Source organism: Molossus molossus, unplaced genomic scaffold (assembly GCF_014108415.1).
Source record: "Molossus molossus isolate mMolMol1 unplaced genomic scaffold, mMolMol1.p scaffold_m16_p_21, whole genome shotgun sequence".
NCBI classification, from domain to species: Eukaryota; Metazoa; Chordata; class Mammalia; order Chiroptera; family Molossidae; genus Molossus; species Molossus molossus.
In genome coordinates this window covers 24,682,411-24,698,573 of record NW_023425357.1, presented here as the reverse complement: position 1 = coordinate 24,698,573, position 16,163 = coordinate 24,682,411, and the positions used below count along the sequence as shown (strand labels likewise).

Genomic DNA, 16,163 nt, shown 5'->3' with positions numbered 1-16,163 from the left:
CCTTTATTGGTTCCTTCCCTTCCCTGTCTGCTTACCATTTCCCTACTGCAGCATCTTAAGTTTTGCTCTCAATTTCTCTGATTGGCTTATTTTGCTTAGCATAATACTCTCCAGGCTCCTCCATGTCGGCTCAAAGGATAAGAGATCTTTTTTTCTGACAGCTGCATAGTGTTCCATTGAATGCATGTACCACTTGGGCTGTTTCCAGATCTTAGCAATTGTAAATAGTGCTGCTATGAACATAGGGGTACATATATTCTTTCTGATTGATGTTTCTGGCTTCTTAGGGTATATTCCTAGAAGTGGGATCACTGAATCAAATGACAGTTCAATTTTTAATTTTTTGAGGAAATACCATATTGTTTTCCATAGTGGCTGCACCAGTCTGCATTCCCACCAGCAGTGTACTAGAGTCCCCTTTTCTCCACACCCTCGCCAGCACTTGTTGTTTGATGATTTGTTGATGGTGAACATTCTGACAGGTGTGAGGTGATACCTCATTATTGCTTTAATTTGGATCTCTCTGATGATTAGTGAACATTTTTTCATATGTCTTTTGGCCATTTGTATGTCCTTTTTGGAGAGGTGTCTATTTAGGTCCTTTACCCATTTTTTAATTGGGTTCTTTGTCTTCCTTTTGTTGATTTGTATGAGTACTCTATATATTTTGGAAATTAACCCCATATCTGATATATTGCTGGCAATTATGCTTTCCCATATAGTGGGTTTCCTTTCCATTTTGATGGTTGTCTCTTTTGCTGTGAAAAAGCTTTTTAGTTTGATGTAGTCCCATGTATTGATTTTTTTCTTTGTTTCTCTTGCCTTAGACATTGTGTCAATGAAAATTCTGCTGTGTGATGTCTGACATTTTGTTGCCTACATTTTCTTCAGGGATTGTTATGGATTCATGAGTCACATTTAAGTCTTTTATCCATTTTGAGTTTATCCTTGTATATGGTGTAAGTTGGTGGTCTAGTTTTATTTTTTTGCACGTAGCTGTCCAGTGTTCCCAACACCATTTATTAAAGAGGCTGTCTTTACTCCATTGTATGCTCTTGCCACCTTTGTCAAATATTAATTGAGAATAATGTCTTCAGTCAATTTCTGGGTTCTCTGTTCTGTTTCATTGATCTGTATGCCAGTTTTTGTGCCAGTACCAGGCTGTTTTGATTACTATGGCTTTGTAGGATAACCTGATATCTGGTACTGTGATCCCTCTTTGTCCTTCTTTTTCAAGATTGCTGTGGCTATTTCTGGTCTTTTTTGGTTTCATATAAACTTTTGAAGTATTTGTTCTGTTCTGTGAAATATGTCATTGGTATTTTAATGGGGATTGCATTGAATCTATAGATTGCTTTGGGTAGTATAGACATTTTAATGATGTTAATTCTTCCAATCCATGAGCAAGGTATATGTTTCCACTTTTTTATATCTTCCTCTATTTCTTTTTTCAATGTCCTGTAGTTTTCTGCAAATAGGTCCTTTACTTCTTTGGTTAAGTTTATTCTTAGGGTTTTGTTTTTTTTTGCTGCAATTGTAAATGGGATTTTTTTTTTAGTTTTTCTTTCTGTGATTTCATTATTGGTGTATAAGAATGCCATCAATTTCTTGATATTAGTTTTGTGTCCTATTACTTTGTCAAATTCATTTATTACCTCTAGTAGGTTTTTTATGGAGTCTTTGGAGTTTTCTATGTACAATATCATGTCATCTGCAAATAATGACAGTTTCACTTCCTCCTTTCCAATTTGGATTCCTTTTATTTTTTCTTCATGACTAATTGCTGGTGGTTTAGACTTCCAGTAGTATGTTAAAAAAGAGTGGCAAGAGTGGGCATCCCTGTCTTGTTCTTATTCTTAAGGGAAATGCTTTTAGTCTTTGCCTATTGAGTATGATGTTGGCTGTAGGTTTTTCATATATGGCCTTTATTATGTCAAGATATAATCACTCCATTCCCACATTGCTGAGTGTTTTTATCAGAAATGGGTGCTGGATTTTGCCTAATGCTTTTTCAGCATCTATTGATATGATCTTTTGGGTTTTATCTTTCATTTTGTTTATGTGGTATATTACATTTATTGATTTGTGAATATTGTGGCTTGCATCCTTGGGATGAATCCCACATGGTCATGGTGAATAATATTTTAAATGTATTGCTGGATCCGATTTGCTAATATTTTCTTAAGAATTTTGGCATCTATGTTCATCAGGGATATTGGCTTGTAGTTTTCTTTCTTTGTAGTATCTTTTTCTGGTTTTGGAATTAGAATTATGCTGGCCTCATAATTTGAAAGTCTTCCTTCTTCCTGAATTTTTTGGAATAGCTTGAGGAGAATGGGTGTTAGTTCTTTGAATGTTCAGTAAACCTCCCCTGTAAAGCCATCCGGGTCCAGACTTTTGTTTGCTGGGAGTCTTGACTACATCTTCAATTTCCTTAGTTGTTATTGGTCTGTTCAAGTTTTCTATCTCTTCCCGGTTCAGTTTAGGGAGGCTATGTGTTTCTAGAAATTTGTCCATTTTGCCTAGATTGTCCAATTTGTTGGGTATAATTGTTCATAGTATTTATTAATAATCCTTTGTATTTCTGTGGTGTCAGTTGTTAATTCTTTCTTTTGTTTCTGATTTTGTTTATTTGGGTGCTCTCTCTTTGTTTCTTTGTGAGTCTAGGTATGGGTCCATCAATCTTGTTTATCTTTTTAAAGAACCAGCTCCTTGTTTCATTGATCTTTTGGATTGTTTTTTTAAGTCTCTATATCATTTATTTCTGCTCTCATCGTTACTACTTCTTTTCTTCTACTTGTTCTGTGGTTTTCTTTTTGTTTGCTTTCTAGTTCTGTAGGTTGTGAGGTTAGATAGTCAATTAGAAATTATTCTTGTTTCTTGAGGTAGGCCTGTAGTGCTATGAACTTTCCTTTCAAGACTGCTTTCACTGTGTTCCATAGATTTTGTGTTGTTATGTGTTCATGTTCATTGGTTTCCAGGACATTTTTAATCTCTTCCTTGATCTCCTTGTTAACCCATTCATTGTTTAATAACATGCTATTTAGCCTCCATGTGTTTGAATGTTTTTGTTGTCATTGATTTTTAGTTTCATGCCACTGTGATCTGAGAAGATGCTTGATATGATTTAAATCTTCTTGAATTTGTAGAAACTTAGTTTGTGTCCTAACATGTGGTCTATCTTTGAGAATGTTTCATGTGCATTTAAGAAGAATGTGAATTCTGTAGTTTTTGGGTATAATTCTCTGTAGATATCTATTAAATCCATTTGATTTAGTACATCATTTAGAGTCTCTGTTTCCTTGCTCATTTTTTGTCTAGAGAATCTATCCAGTGATGTCAGCAGGGTGTTGAAGTCCCGTGCTATGATTGTATTGCTGTTGATTTTTCCTTTGAAGTTCTCCAGAAGTTTTTAAAATATTTTGGTGCTCCTATGTTGGGTGCATATATGTTTACCAATGTTATGTCTTTCTATTGGTTAGATCCTTTCAATATTATGTAGTGGCCTCTTTGTCTCTAGTTATGGCCTTCATTTTGAAATCTATTTTATTGAATATGAGTATTGCTACCCCAGCTCTTTTTTCCTTTCCATTTGCTTGGAATATTTTTTTTTATCCCTTCACTTTCAACCTATGAATCTTTTGTTGTGAGGTGGGTCTCTCGTAAACAACATATATATGAGTCATGCTTTCTTATCCAAATAACTACTCTGTGTCTTTTGATTGGAGTGTTCAATCCATTTACATTTAAGATTATTATTGATATGTACTTATTTATTGCCATTTTTGTTTAGTGTGGTTATATTTTTTCTCCTATTTCTTCTACTAATTACAGCAGTCCTTTTAACATTTCTTGCAGTACTTGTTTGGTGCTAATGTATTCCCGTAGCCTGTTTGTTTGTTTGTTTGTTTGTGAAGCTCTTTATTTGACCTTCTATTTTGAATGATAGTCTTGCTGGGTAGAGTAGTCTTGGATTCAGATCCTTGTTTTTCATGACCTTAATTACTTCATGCCATTCCCTTCTGGCCTGTAGTGTTTTTGTTGAGAAGTCAGCTGATAGCCTTATGGGGGTTCCCTTGTAGGTAACCTGTTGCTTATCTCTTGTTGCCTTTAGGATTATCACTTTGTCTTTAGTTTTTCTCTATGTGTCTTGGTGTGGGCCTATTTGGGTTCTTCTTACTTGGGGCTCTCTGTGTTTCTTGAACTTGTATGCCTTTTTCTTTTACCAAGTTAGGGAAGTTTTCTGTCACTATTTCTTCATATATATTCTCTAACCCTTGCTCATTTTCTTCTTTTTCTGGAACTCCTATGATGCAAATGTTGTTACATTTCCTGTTGTCCCACAGTTCTCTTAGGCTGTCTTCCTGTTTTTTAAATTGGTTATTGTTTTTGATTCTCTGATTGGGTGATTTTTTCTACCCTGTCTTCTAATTTACTAATCTGATCCTTGGCTTCCTTTACTGTGCTGGTTATTCCTTCCAATGTGTTATTTATTTCTGCTATATAATTCTTCATTTCTGTTTGGTGGTTTTTCATTTCCAATTAGTTAATTTTCAATGTTTCTATATCTTTACTCATGCTATTGAGCTTCCTCATTTTCACTCTGAACTCTACCTCTGATAATGCTTAACTGCATTTCATTTATCTCTTCTTTGGTAGAGTTCTCTTGTTCTTTCATTTGGGATTTGTTTCTTTGTTTCACCATTTTGGCTATTTCCAAATGTGGGTTTTGGAGCCTGCCAAATTTTCCCTGTTGGTGTTGGTGTTCTGCTCATTTTGGCTACCTTTATTGGCTTTGGATGAGTGTGGGAGGACCCATGTTAAACACTACTGTCAAATCTTACTTTCCTGGGTAGATTCGCAAGCCCAGGAAAGGTTCAGTCATCCTCTAGCTTTTTGTCTGGAAACTATTAGTCTCAGTTACTTGGTGAGCCTGGATTTGTAGCTGCCAGCTGAATGAAAAATCTCTCAGGTGTAAGAGGATGTCCAGTGGGTGGGGCACTTGCTTGCTATCAGACTCAATGTTAATGAGCCTCGATTTGCATTTCTCTGACCCAGCCAGGTGGTGTTAAAACCTGAAGGAGGGGCTGTTGCTTCTCCCTGGTGCTCTTGGAAGGGGCTCTTTGAGTAATATGGGTACTGTCCTGTGAGGGAGTGATTCAGCACAAAACTCTCTGTGTCCTCTCAGCTCTCCAAGCTCCCAAGTCTCTCCACACAGTTCCAGTCCAGTCTTCCCTCCCTCTCAGAGACCAAGGTGAGTGGCTGTAACTAATTTAGTGCTCTGTCCCAGCCCTCTGCACTATGGAGCTGGTGTGGGATTTTTAACCCTGAGGGAGCTGCTCACAGCTAAAACAGCTGCTGTCCGTGGGCTCTCAGTCTGCCTTCTTGCATCTCCACAGTTCCTACGAGACTTGATTTAGTGTCCTCTTTCTGTCCCTGGTTATATAGGTCCTCTCCAGCTGCTTTTCTATTAGTTGTTCCCAACAATTTGTCTTTATTTTAGTTGTAATTCCAGTTTAGTCCTGGGAGATGATCTGTGTAGCTTCCATTCACTCCACCACCATTTTGGAATCTCAGGAGAATGTTATCTTTAACAAACATCTTTGCACCCATCATTCTCAATGGACAACTGTCTATCCTGTCATTCTGCTTTACCTTTTTAGATAAGTATTACAAGTAAAGGCAAAGTCCCCTCTATCCTCCACCCTCTACAACCAACCATTATCACACTTTGGTGAGCATCATTCCAGTCCAGTCTCCCACCTGAGGCTCATTCATTGTACAGCTATTTGTTGAATATTATTTCTAGGCTAGGCAATGGGCTAGATGCTGAGAGGACATCCTCGGTGACCAATTCTTCTGTTTGCCAGGGACTTTTCTGCTTTTGAAACTGGAAGTCTTAAGTTGGTCAACTTACACTAAGGAGCAAAGGAAGACCTAGACTGGGGGAACCATGTGAAGAAAAGGGAAGGACAAATATTTCACTCTAAACTGGTGTTTCAGCACCAGGAAAGTATTTCGTAATGTGACTCCCTCTTAGATCTAGGCACCTGGAGCCCTTTTTCTGGGCTTATCTGTGGAACGGTCCCATGCTAGCTATCCTCGGGCTGTGACCCTCTACACAAGAGGAGGATGTGGGCTGGAGGAGTTACTCCCACCACAGCATATACCACCCAGCCAGGACTGGGCAAGGCTTTGGGTGACCCTGAGAGTTAGCTCCTTTCTAAATTTTGCATTCCAGAGGCCTCACTTTCTTTACCCCACCCTTCCACTTCTAAACTGTGGTTTGGGGACCCAGAACCCAGAATTCCCTGCTTCCAGGACCTGCATAGACCTATTTCTCAGATCATCAGTCCATATGGACTGGCCATTGGTGTGCCCACCCCCATGAGAGCAGCCAGATGTGGCTCTGAAGGGTAGGGCATGTGGATAGAGCTGGGGCATGCTGTCCCATGTGTTATGGGACAATGAGTTTGGGGACAGAGAGACAGGAATGTGCAAGAGCAGGGACCCCAGCTACACTCTTTAATTTATACCTTGTGCTTAGGGGCAGGCCTTCCCTAAAGCCCTCAGCCAGCTTGAAATCTCCCCCCAGGGCCATTTGGTAGGTAAAGAAGATGTGATTCAACCCCACAACTCAGCATCACCTTTTCATTCCAGGGTCCACCACAAGGTGGTAAGGTGGGAGGGAGCAGAAAACACTGGCATGTAGAAAGTTCTGTGCTCAACCCCTGGTAAGAAAGAACCTGCTATATCCCAAACATGCCCCCTTTCCCTTAAATGAGCCACCTAGCAAGGGCTGACCCTTCCAAATGGGCACAGCACCAACTGTTTATTGATGGATTCCACGTGGGTCTTAGTCCTGTGTTTGCACTGTGATTTTCCTTACTGGTTCCCAATCCTGCCCAGAGCATTTGGCATGCAGTTGTGGGGCTTACAGGAACACTTGGCACACCCGGAAGGTGTGGGGCTAGTTTCAGAGAAGAGACTGAAGCAGGTGCCATTAACAAGACAATCTCAGTTCTGGGAGCCCTGGGACCAGGTTTGCTTTATGTCTAAATCTTTGTCCTCCTGGGTTTTCACAAAGGCCTGGGGAAGCAGCAGCTTTCTCAACCCTTTTCAGCATGAGGCCCTTCTTGATTATCTGAAATTAATCTGTGTACCCCCTTGCCACCGTAGTTATACCTTTAGTATCCTTTGAGATAAGACATAAGTGAGAATATGGTTCTCAGACCCCTTGCAATAATTCTGCCTTTACCCTGTGACAAGGTCTGTAGTCCACAGATTTATAACCTTTCTTTAGCTATTTAGAGAAGTCAATGTTGGTTTTCCATGCAAACTTGATGATCCCATTTACTTATTTATGGTCCTCAGTAATCTCTATATACCTACATCAGTATCTATATATATCTATAATGAGCATCAAGTACACAATATTGGATATTAATATAACTTTTGGTCTATGACACACTTCTACATATGAGCTTCGTACATCCCACATCCATGTATGTATATATTAGTAAGTGCATATTTTTAATAACATAAAAAGCACCTGAGAACCTATGACTACTCGAAAGCTAGAACTTTCCAATAACTTACATTTAGCAAAGTGGTCCTTCCCCAACTTGTTCCCATGCCTCCCCCACCCAACCACCATGCTGAATCTCATGTTCATTGTTTCCTTGATTTCAATTTTACGTACAGTTTTGTCTTCTCTTTGCTCTGATGGGCTAACACAGCAATCACTTTCATCTATGGAGTGCTCACTGTGTGTCTGACACCACACTAAGTACTTCATATCCTTAATCTCATCTAGGTCCCACCCCAACTGCAAGTACCCTTTATGCTCATTTTCAGATGGGAAAGCTCAGAGAGGTGGGGTGACTCATCCTAGGTCACCTTGCTGGAGCTGATAAAATGGGATTGCACCCAAGTCTATCTAATGGCAGAGCCCTTGCTGCCAGCCCCTACACCTTCCCACTTTCTGAGCCTCGGGCATCTGAGGGCAGCCTGTAGTGGGCACTCTGTGCCAGCAACATGGGGGTCAGACAGCTTCTGGAGCAAGAACTCTAGGAGGTCACAACACACCCAGGGTCTTATTCACAAGGAACAAAGGCCTGTGCTGCAAGTGGGGGGAGTCTGCTGTGCCTTGGACATCTCAGTGCACCCTCATCTCTTTCCAGTGCTTTGGGGAACTCGCCATGTGTGGCCGCTGGAAGCCAGGGCAGGAGTTGACATGGAAAATGAAGCTACAGTGGAAACGAACCTGGAAGGAGCTCGGCTCTGGTCCCCTTCTGTGACTGTTGCAACTTGGCTTCTTACACTATGTCATCTGACATGTGTGTGCCACTTGCTTCTTGTCTGTGTCCTCTACTGGACTGAAAGCTCACTGGTTTTTCTCACAATTACATCCCCACCAGTTGGCCAGGCACATGGCAACTGTTTGTAGAATAAATGAAAGAAGGTATTTATGGTCTGGTAGGTGGAGGCAGATGTGTGATCAGTTTCAGCTGGGTAGGGAGGTGGCTGTTGTTGGAGAGGGTCTGAAGTGCTGTGGATATCCAGCAGAGGGAGACTCCAGACATCAGAGAAGCTCCCTGAGAGAGATGGCATTGGAATGGGAGATTGGAGGGTAACTAGGAGTTTTCCAGGTGTTGTAGGTAAGAAGGGCATTCCAGGCAGAGAACAGCATATACGATGGCACAGAATGGGGAAGGGGGACACAGACCACAGAGGTGGCTTCTGATGGCCTCAAAGCCAATGTCTGCTACCAGAACACTGTCATGGGCCTTGCCTCCTCAGGGGCAGAGCTGAGCTGACCTGAGACAGGGATTTGATTGCAATTAATAGAGCCACGTGCCATCCAGGGGCTCCGGAGAAACAGCTCCTCATATCTCTAAGGCTTATTCTCTGGAGACAGACAGGCCTGAGTTGGAATCCCAGCTCTTCCACCTACTAGGTAAGGGATTTGGGCCAAGTTAGTTGAGTTTCCTGAGCCTTTGTTTTACCACCGGTAAAACGTGAATACCAACTACCTTATAGGGTTATTGTGAAGATTTGATGAACTAACACAAGGAAGCATGGAACACAGCACCTGGCGTGGAAGGAAGGACTCAGTGATGAGTTCATTTCCTTGGAAATGCCACTCTGTCCTCTCTCAGCAACCCGGAGTCCACAGGGCTTCCCAGTCATTTGTCCACTCATGCAGTGGTCATTTGTTCCTAACAGTGAGCAAAGTACATTGTTTCCATCTCATGTGACTCCCAGTGCATGGAGGGAATAGGCATTTTTCAATGATCTCACAAGTGGTTGTAGAACTCCCACTCTGCTCAGTCTGTGGAGGAGGCGGGCCTACGTGCTCTGAGGGTTCAATCTGACCTAACCAGGGTGTTGAGAAGTTTCTGGAGGAAGTGATACTTCGGGTGGGATCTGAAGGAGGAGTTAACTTCCCTGGGTAGGGGAAGGGGAGCATTCCAAGCACACATGCAAAGGCCCTGTGGTAGTACTGAAGATGGTGCACTGGAGGCACTAAAACAGTACCCCTAAGGGAGCAGGACACCCCAACCAAGCTACTCTGTCTTCTTCACTTTCCTCTCCTTACCTGGCACCCAGAGTTGTCCCAATTCCCCTGGACCTCATCCCAGAACACACAATGGGAAAGGAAAGTGGCGATGCCGATGGTGAGGTCTCTGCCAGGGGTTGGCTCCAGGTCAGAATTGGGGATCACAGTCAGTTAGTAGACACCTTCTCCAAAATGTAGGTCTTCTGGGCTCAGGATCCATGTGGACAGCCCATCTGCAGGAAAGGAGGCTCAGGGTCAGCCTGAAGCCTTGGGGAGACTGGGCTAACATCATGGAAGAGGAGGACTGGGGTGACTTGGCAGCGAAACTGACCCTGATGGTCCCCCCAGTGTCTCAGGAGTACCCTGTCCTCCTAAGACCAGGAACATAGAAGAGGCATTTCCGGGTCAGTGTGCAGAGCATGACTGCCAAGTCCGACACACGAGGGCTCCAATTCTGACTCTGTCCCTTCTTGGATGTGTGGACCAGTTACTTAACCTCTCTCTTCTTACCTGGAAAGTGATTTCAATAGTCCCCATCTCTGAGGGTCGTGGTGAGGACTGCAATGAAGTTAGTTCTATAAGTGCTTGTCAGCTTCTTCAGGGCTTATAGTAAGTGCTCACTTAATATTGCCAAATATTAATAATACCAACAACAAAAATAAGCACTTAATGTAGCAAGTGTTTCTTTCTTTCTTTCTTTCTTTCTTTCTTTCTTTCTTTCTTTCTTTCTTTCTTTCTTTCTTTCTTTCTTTCTTTTTTTCCCTATGGCTTCTGATTCTCAAGTTTTGAGCTGGTCACCCACCCAGGAAGCAGCTTGAGAAACCAGCCTGATGATGCAACTACCTGGAGCAGCCGTTGGTGGAAGGTGAGCTTTGGCATCGTAGCTGGTCTTGTCGGGGTGGCAGCCATAGCCCAGGCTGAGTGTGGGTGGGATGTTGGGTCTCCAGTGCAACTGGATCCCCACAGCTGCCCCTGCTGAAGTCAGGTTCACCCACAGAGCTTCCGGTCTGGTCAGATTCAACACAGTTGGCTCGCCGTGTTCTGAAAGCCGAGGCAGCAGGATCTGTCATCAGAACAACCACATCAAGGGTGTGCCAGGATGGGAAGCCAGTGAACGTCAGGGCTGCTGGCAGACTGGGCAGCGTGAGGACCTGGGGAACTGAAATCTGCTCTGTGCTTTGCTCCTTCTGCTAGTTTCCTGGAGCTGCTATAACAAATGACCACAAACTTGGTGGTTTAAAACAACACACATTTCCAAGTGCCCATCAGTAGAGGAGTGGATAAAAAAGCTGTGGTACATTTACACAATGGAGTACTATGTAGCTGTAAGGAAGAGAGATCTCTCCCCTTTGAGATGACATGGAGGGACCTGCAGAGTATTATGCTAAGTGAAATAAGCCAGTCAGAGAAAGACAAGTTCCACATGATGTCACTTATTTGTGGAATATAATGAACAAAATAAGCTGATGAACAAAATAGATCCAGAGACATGGAAGTAGGGAACAGACTGATAAACCTCAGAGGGAAGGGTGTGGGGTGGGGGTTGGGAAGAGATAAACCAAAGAACTTAATGCATATATGCACAACCAGTGGACACAGACAACACTGTGGGGAAGGAGGGAAGGGGTTGGGAGCATGGATGAGGTTGTCCATGGGGGGAAAAGGAGGGAATCTGTAATTGAAAAGTTAATTGATTTTTTTGCCCTGTCTGGTTTGGCTCAGCGGTTAAAGCGTCGGCCTGCGGTCCTGAGAGACCCGGGTTCGGTTCCCACTAAGGGTGTGTACCTCGGTTGCAGTTTGTCCCCGGCACTGGTCAGTCGTGCGGGTGGAAGCCACTCGATGTGTTCCTTTCACATCGATGTTTCTCTCTCTCTCTGTTCCTCTCTCTCCCTCCCACTCTACCTGAACAAAAAATGGAAAAATGTCCTCGGGTGAGGATTAAAAAAAAAAAGTTAATTGATTTTTAAAAAACCCAAACAACAAGAAAACCCACATAAAGCTGTTATCTTCAGAAGTCCAAAGTCAGTTTCACGGCGAAAGCCGGCAGGGCTGGTTCCTTCTGGAGGGTTCCAGGGGAACCCACTTCTCTGCCTTTCCCACGTCTGGAGGCCGCCCCATCCCTGGATCACAGCTCTTCCTCCATCACCCCGCCCTCTTGCTTCTGTAATCAAAGTGGCTTTCCCTCTTCTGGAGTCAACTCCCCCTCTGCCTCCCTCTTGTAACAACCTTGTGATGACACTGGGCCCACCCAGATAATCCAGGATCATCTCTACATCTCTAGAGCCTCGATTTAAGTCACATCCGCAAAAGCCCTTTCGCTCTGTTAGGTGACACATCCACAGGCTCAGGGATGAGAACATGAACCTCTTGGGGGTCTTCATTCAACTTACCATGGTCAAGCTGTGCACCTCAGCTCAGGGCTATGTTGGCACAGAAAGAGCCGGGATTTTTTTCTAATCGGCACAAAGGCGCCCTGTGAACCAGTGGCGGTATCGATGAACGTGTTGATCGAGTGTGTGTAAGGAGGAGCACAGGCTACAGAGGCAGAGAGATCTGTCCTATATGAACTCTGGAACCTCCAGCCAACCAGCAAACCGCTCTGAGCCTGTTTCTTGTCATCAATAGGATACATAGACTCTAGACGCATTGAGAGTATTAAAAAGGATACTGCATACAAAAGGTTTAGCCAAGTATCAGATACAGAATGATACTCAATGATTAGCTGCTGCTATTACTCTCACATTAGAAGTTCTTATAACCACTCTCCATTGAATCAGCTCTGCAGATTAACTGATACTCTCCGTTCCTTTTTCAAACAGACCGATTCATGCCCCAGGTGCACTGTCCATTTACTCCTGGTGGTTCTCTTTAGCAGGTGCAGGAATGTACCACCCAGCTTCCCCTTCCAGGAAGACCTTCTGCCCAGTCCCAGGGAGTGTGGTCAGTAGACAGGCTCCAGCTCCTAGCTCCTTCAGGGTCTGTCGTGGCTGCAGACACTCCCCCCACCTGAGGACCTCCCCTCCTGGGGCCATCTGCATTCAGTAACTGAGCAAGAAGCGGAGTATAACGTCCAGACATACTGGCCTGATGCAGGACACACTTGTCTCATTTGTTCTCATGGGATTTTTAATATATGGAGGTGCCTGAGTGATGATATGGAGAAGCCAGTGCCCTTTAGAGAATGTAGTGCTTACATTTCCCGAGAGGAGGAGAACCATGCTACGCAGGACCACGGGGGAAGCACCAGGTCAGGAGGCAGAAGCAGGCGTGGAGGTGGGAGACCCAGGCCCTAGGATAGGCAGGGCAGAGCAAGCAGCTTAGGTTGCCCAGTTTGAATCATTCTGGCAGGCTCGGGCTATAGGGTGTTCTCTAATTGCCTGGTCCCCGGCCCTGGGTTGATTTCGGTCAGGGTTGAATACTGACTTGCTGTGTGAGCATCAGATAAAGGGGATAGCTGGGGCATACACTCAGGATCCGTTGGTTTGCACATAAAAGGCATGCCATGGCAGAAACCTTTGCTATTTCTAAGAACTGGCTGGCCCTGGGAGGGACAGTCTCTCCCCGCCAGCAAGATTTTTAAGGTATCAAAACACCATAGAGATATAGAAAGTAACAAGCACAGTGAATACAACCCTGATGGCTAATGCTGGGCTGACGGAGGCCATGTGAGGTCTGGAGTGCAGCCTGACTTCTGCCCAGTCCTGTTTTCTTTCTTTACTGGTCGAAAGTATTGATCTCTAACAAACATCTAGCACTGCAGATTCATTCTCAACCCCAGCACCTAGAGAACCCACCCTACGACATCTGTCCAGTAACCCCAGCAGCCCTCTCTGCCAGTCGAGTCGTATGCTAAGCAATGAGCAGTGTGTCTGGCCTGCTAATGCCCAGACCTGCTTATGCCCATTATACTTGTGATACTATTGTAATCAGCTAGTTATTAATCATAGGAAAGGAGCAAAGGAAAGGCCAGACACTATAAGTCTGAGCCTCTCCTCTGGCAAAGCTAACAAGTCTAAGAGAAAGAAGTTTGTTTGCTTTTACTGGGGCTCAAGGAGCGAAAAGTCAGAAATGCACTCATTTGGGAATGGAAAGAGCCCAGGGTTTGTCATTTCCTAGTTATGGAATGAAGTCGGAAGAGCTTCATTTCCAATGACTAGTTGAACCAGGGTTGCTGGAGAAATTCCAGAACACAGTGGAAAGACGCTGGACTGGGGAGTCCGACGGCCCGGATCTGAATTCCCAGCTCCCCCACTTTGCTTATGGCCTTGAGCAAGTCATTGAACTTCCTCTGTAAAATGGGCATCATACATTGTAATCGGCAGGGCTGCAATCAATCAATGTGACTGAGCAAATATTGTACAAGTGTTTTGCAAACTGTAGAAGGCTGTTCCCGAGCAGGTTACGATGTTGTTACCTTATGTCCCCAGGTTCCTGACTGTCCTCCATGCAGCCGAGGGAGGAGGCAGCAGGCAGGGTAAAGGTTGCAGCGTTGGCAGCAGCAGTGTGCACAGAGGGGCCTTGTCAACTCCGGGGCTGAATTCTGGCCACAGGGTGAGAACAGGGGAGAAAGTCTGTGTCAGAGGAAGACCTGTAGTCTCTTGCACTAGGGGGGCAGGGGGGGGGGGGCTGCATTACCGTCAGAATAGGCTGCTTTGTGTTACTCCCCTTATGTGGTTCCACATGTTAGTGTCAGTGGCCACAGCATACCCTTACACTGGGATACCAGGCAGCTGATGCCCTTACACTGGCTTGGAGTCTCCATGAGGACGGGTCTTTAGCCAGCTTTGTTTACTGCTACACCCCAGTGCCTAGGACAGTGTCTGGAATGTGCTGGCGGTCAGTACATTTTTTTTATCCTCACTAGAGGACATTTTTCCATTTTTTGTTCAGATAGAGCAGGAGAGAGAGAGAGAGAAACATCGACGTGAAAGGGACACATTGAGTGGCTGCCGCCCACACAACCCAACCAGGGCCGGGGACAAACTGCAACCGAGGTACATGCCCTTAGCAGGAACCGAACCCGGGTCTCTCTGGACCGCAGGCCGACGCTCTAACCGCTGAGCCAAATTGGCCAGGGCATCAATACATATTTTGTTGAATAAATAAATGAACTATAATGGGGACATTTCTCTAGGCTTATTTTCCCTATCTACTTGACTTCTGATGTCATGGGCTCCCATCCCTGTCTTTACGGCCTATGACCGTGTGTGGTCTGGATGCTGCTACGGGAAACTGCCTCTGGGATCTAGGAGGGCAACCCACACAGGGACCGCCTCTCGGTGAGAAGCCCTTCCCACTGCTCAGTCCCGTCTCTTCTCCCACCTCCGAGGCTGTCGCCTGGGCTCTGCCTGTCTCAGGGTCTTGGGGTGTGGGTGTGGAACAAGCCAGGTCAGGGGACGGGCTTTCTTGGGGACTCGCGGTGCAGCTGGTTACCTGTTTGTGTACACGGTGATGGAGGAGGTAGCCAGAGAGGCTGCAAGGCCCTTGGGCAGTCTTCCCAGCAGGAGCGCAGCCTGTACATGCTCCACAGCTTGAGCAGCTGGGACACTGTGGCACCGGGAAAAGAAAGCGGGAGTGTGTAGAAAGGAGAGAGGAGAGGGAAGAGAGAGGGAGGACAGAGAACAGAGAGAAGACAGAGGCGAGAGAAAGGAGAGTGACTTGTCTCCGTGTACAACCTCTGCTTACTGTCACCAGGCTCGTGTGGGACCTTCAGCAGGAAGAGGGCAAAGGAGTGAGGCAAGACCATGACGGGACACCGTTAATTAAGGGAGGGAAGAGTGGGCACTTACAAAGCTTCTAACACCTGACTTATGTGAACCTTTCCATCCTCAACTGACATGCACTTACAGGAGGGAAGTGCATGTACATGTCAGAGGCAGGACTTGAACTCAGCCCGCCTCCTTCCAGAGCCTGCCCTCGGCCTGCTGCACCACACTGCTCCCAGGAGCTGTGGTCTCTGGAACCTTTCTTTCAGCTCCTAGAAGGGACTTTAATCTCTGTGCCTCTGTTTCCTCATCCACAAGATGTGGTGAAGGATCCACCGAGGAGTGTAGGTGTGAAGTCTGCATCTGGGCTGGGACGCCTACCTGGCTGCCACTGGCCTCCGAAGACTCTTCTAGTCTGCCCCTCAGGCAAGCTCACAGCCTGAAACAGGTCCCTGGTGGCTGCCTGCCGCCTCTGGTCCTCAGGATGGGCCTTGGCACTCACCGCCAACAGGGCCTCGCTGGCATACTGCAGGGTCCAGCTGGCCTCCCGCTGGGCTCACCCAGAGAAGAAGGAAAAACAGCATGAGCCCCTGCCTGGGGTAGACCGTCTCCCACACCATTCAGGGGATGAGGGCTAGAATGGAGGGGAGCAAGGTGAGGACACAAACTAGGGAAAGTCTGGACCAGGCCCATCGCGCCAGCTACCTACATCGCCAACTTGAGGCCAGGTATTCCCTCCTTACAAGGTGCGAAGTTCCTTTAGTAGAGTAGCCTAGTCCATCTCGGAACCCTTCCCAGAGTGCCTTGCACAATGCCCAGAACATAGTTGGCATTCAGTAAACATTCACTGGCTGGACAGATGAACGGATGGTTGGATGGATGCATGGATGGATGGA

The 16,163-nt window shown here is 45.3% G+C and overlaps 1 protein-coding gene across 1 annotated transcript in view; it reads right to left on the bottom strand.

Moving 5' to 3' along the window:
- PKD1L2 (polycystin 1 like 2) overlaps positions 1-16,163 on the bottom strand; it is a 93,986-nt gene that overhangs the window by 39,355 nt on the left and 38,468 nt on the right. The window contains 6 exon segments of the mRNA XM_036276055.1: positions 9,602-9,795; positions 10,406-10,625; positions 12,940-12,988; positions 13,977-14,102; positions 14,996-15,101; positions 15,649-15,822. Of these exon segments, the coding sequence (XP_036131948.1) occupies positions 9,602-9,795; positions 10,406-10,625; positions 12,940-12,988; positions 13,977-14,102; positions 14,996-15,101; positions 15,649-15,822 (869 nt within the window).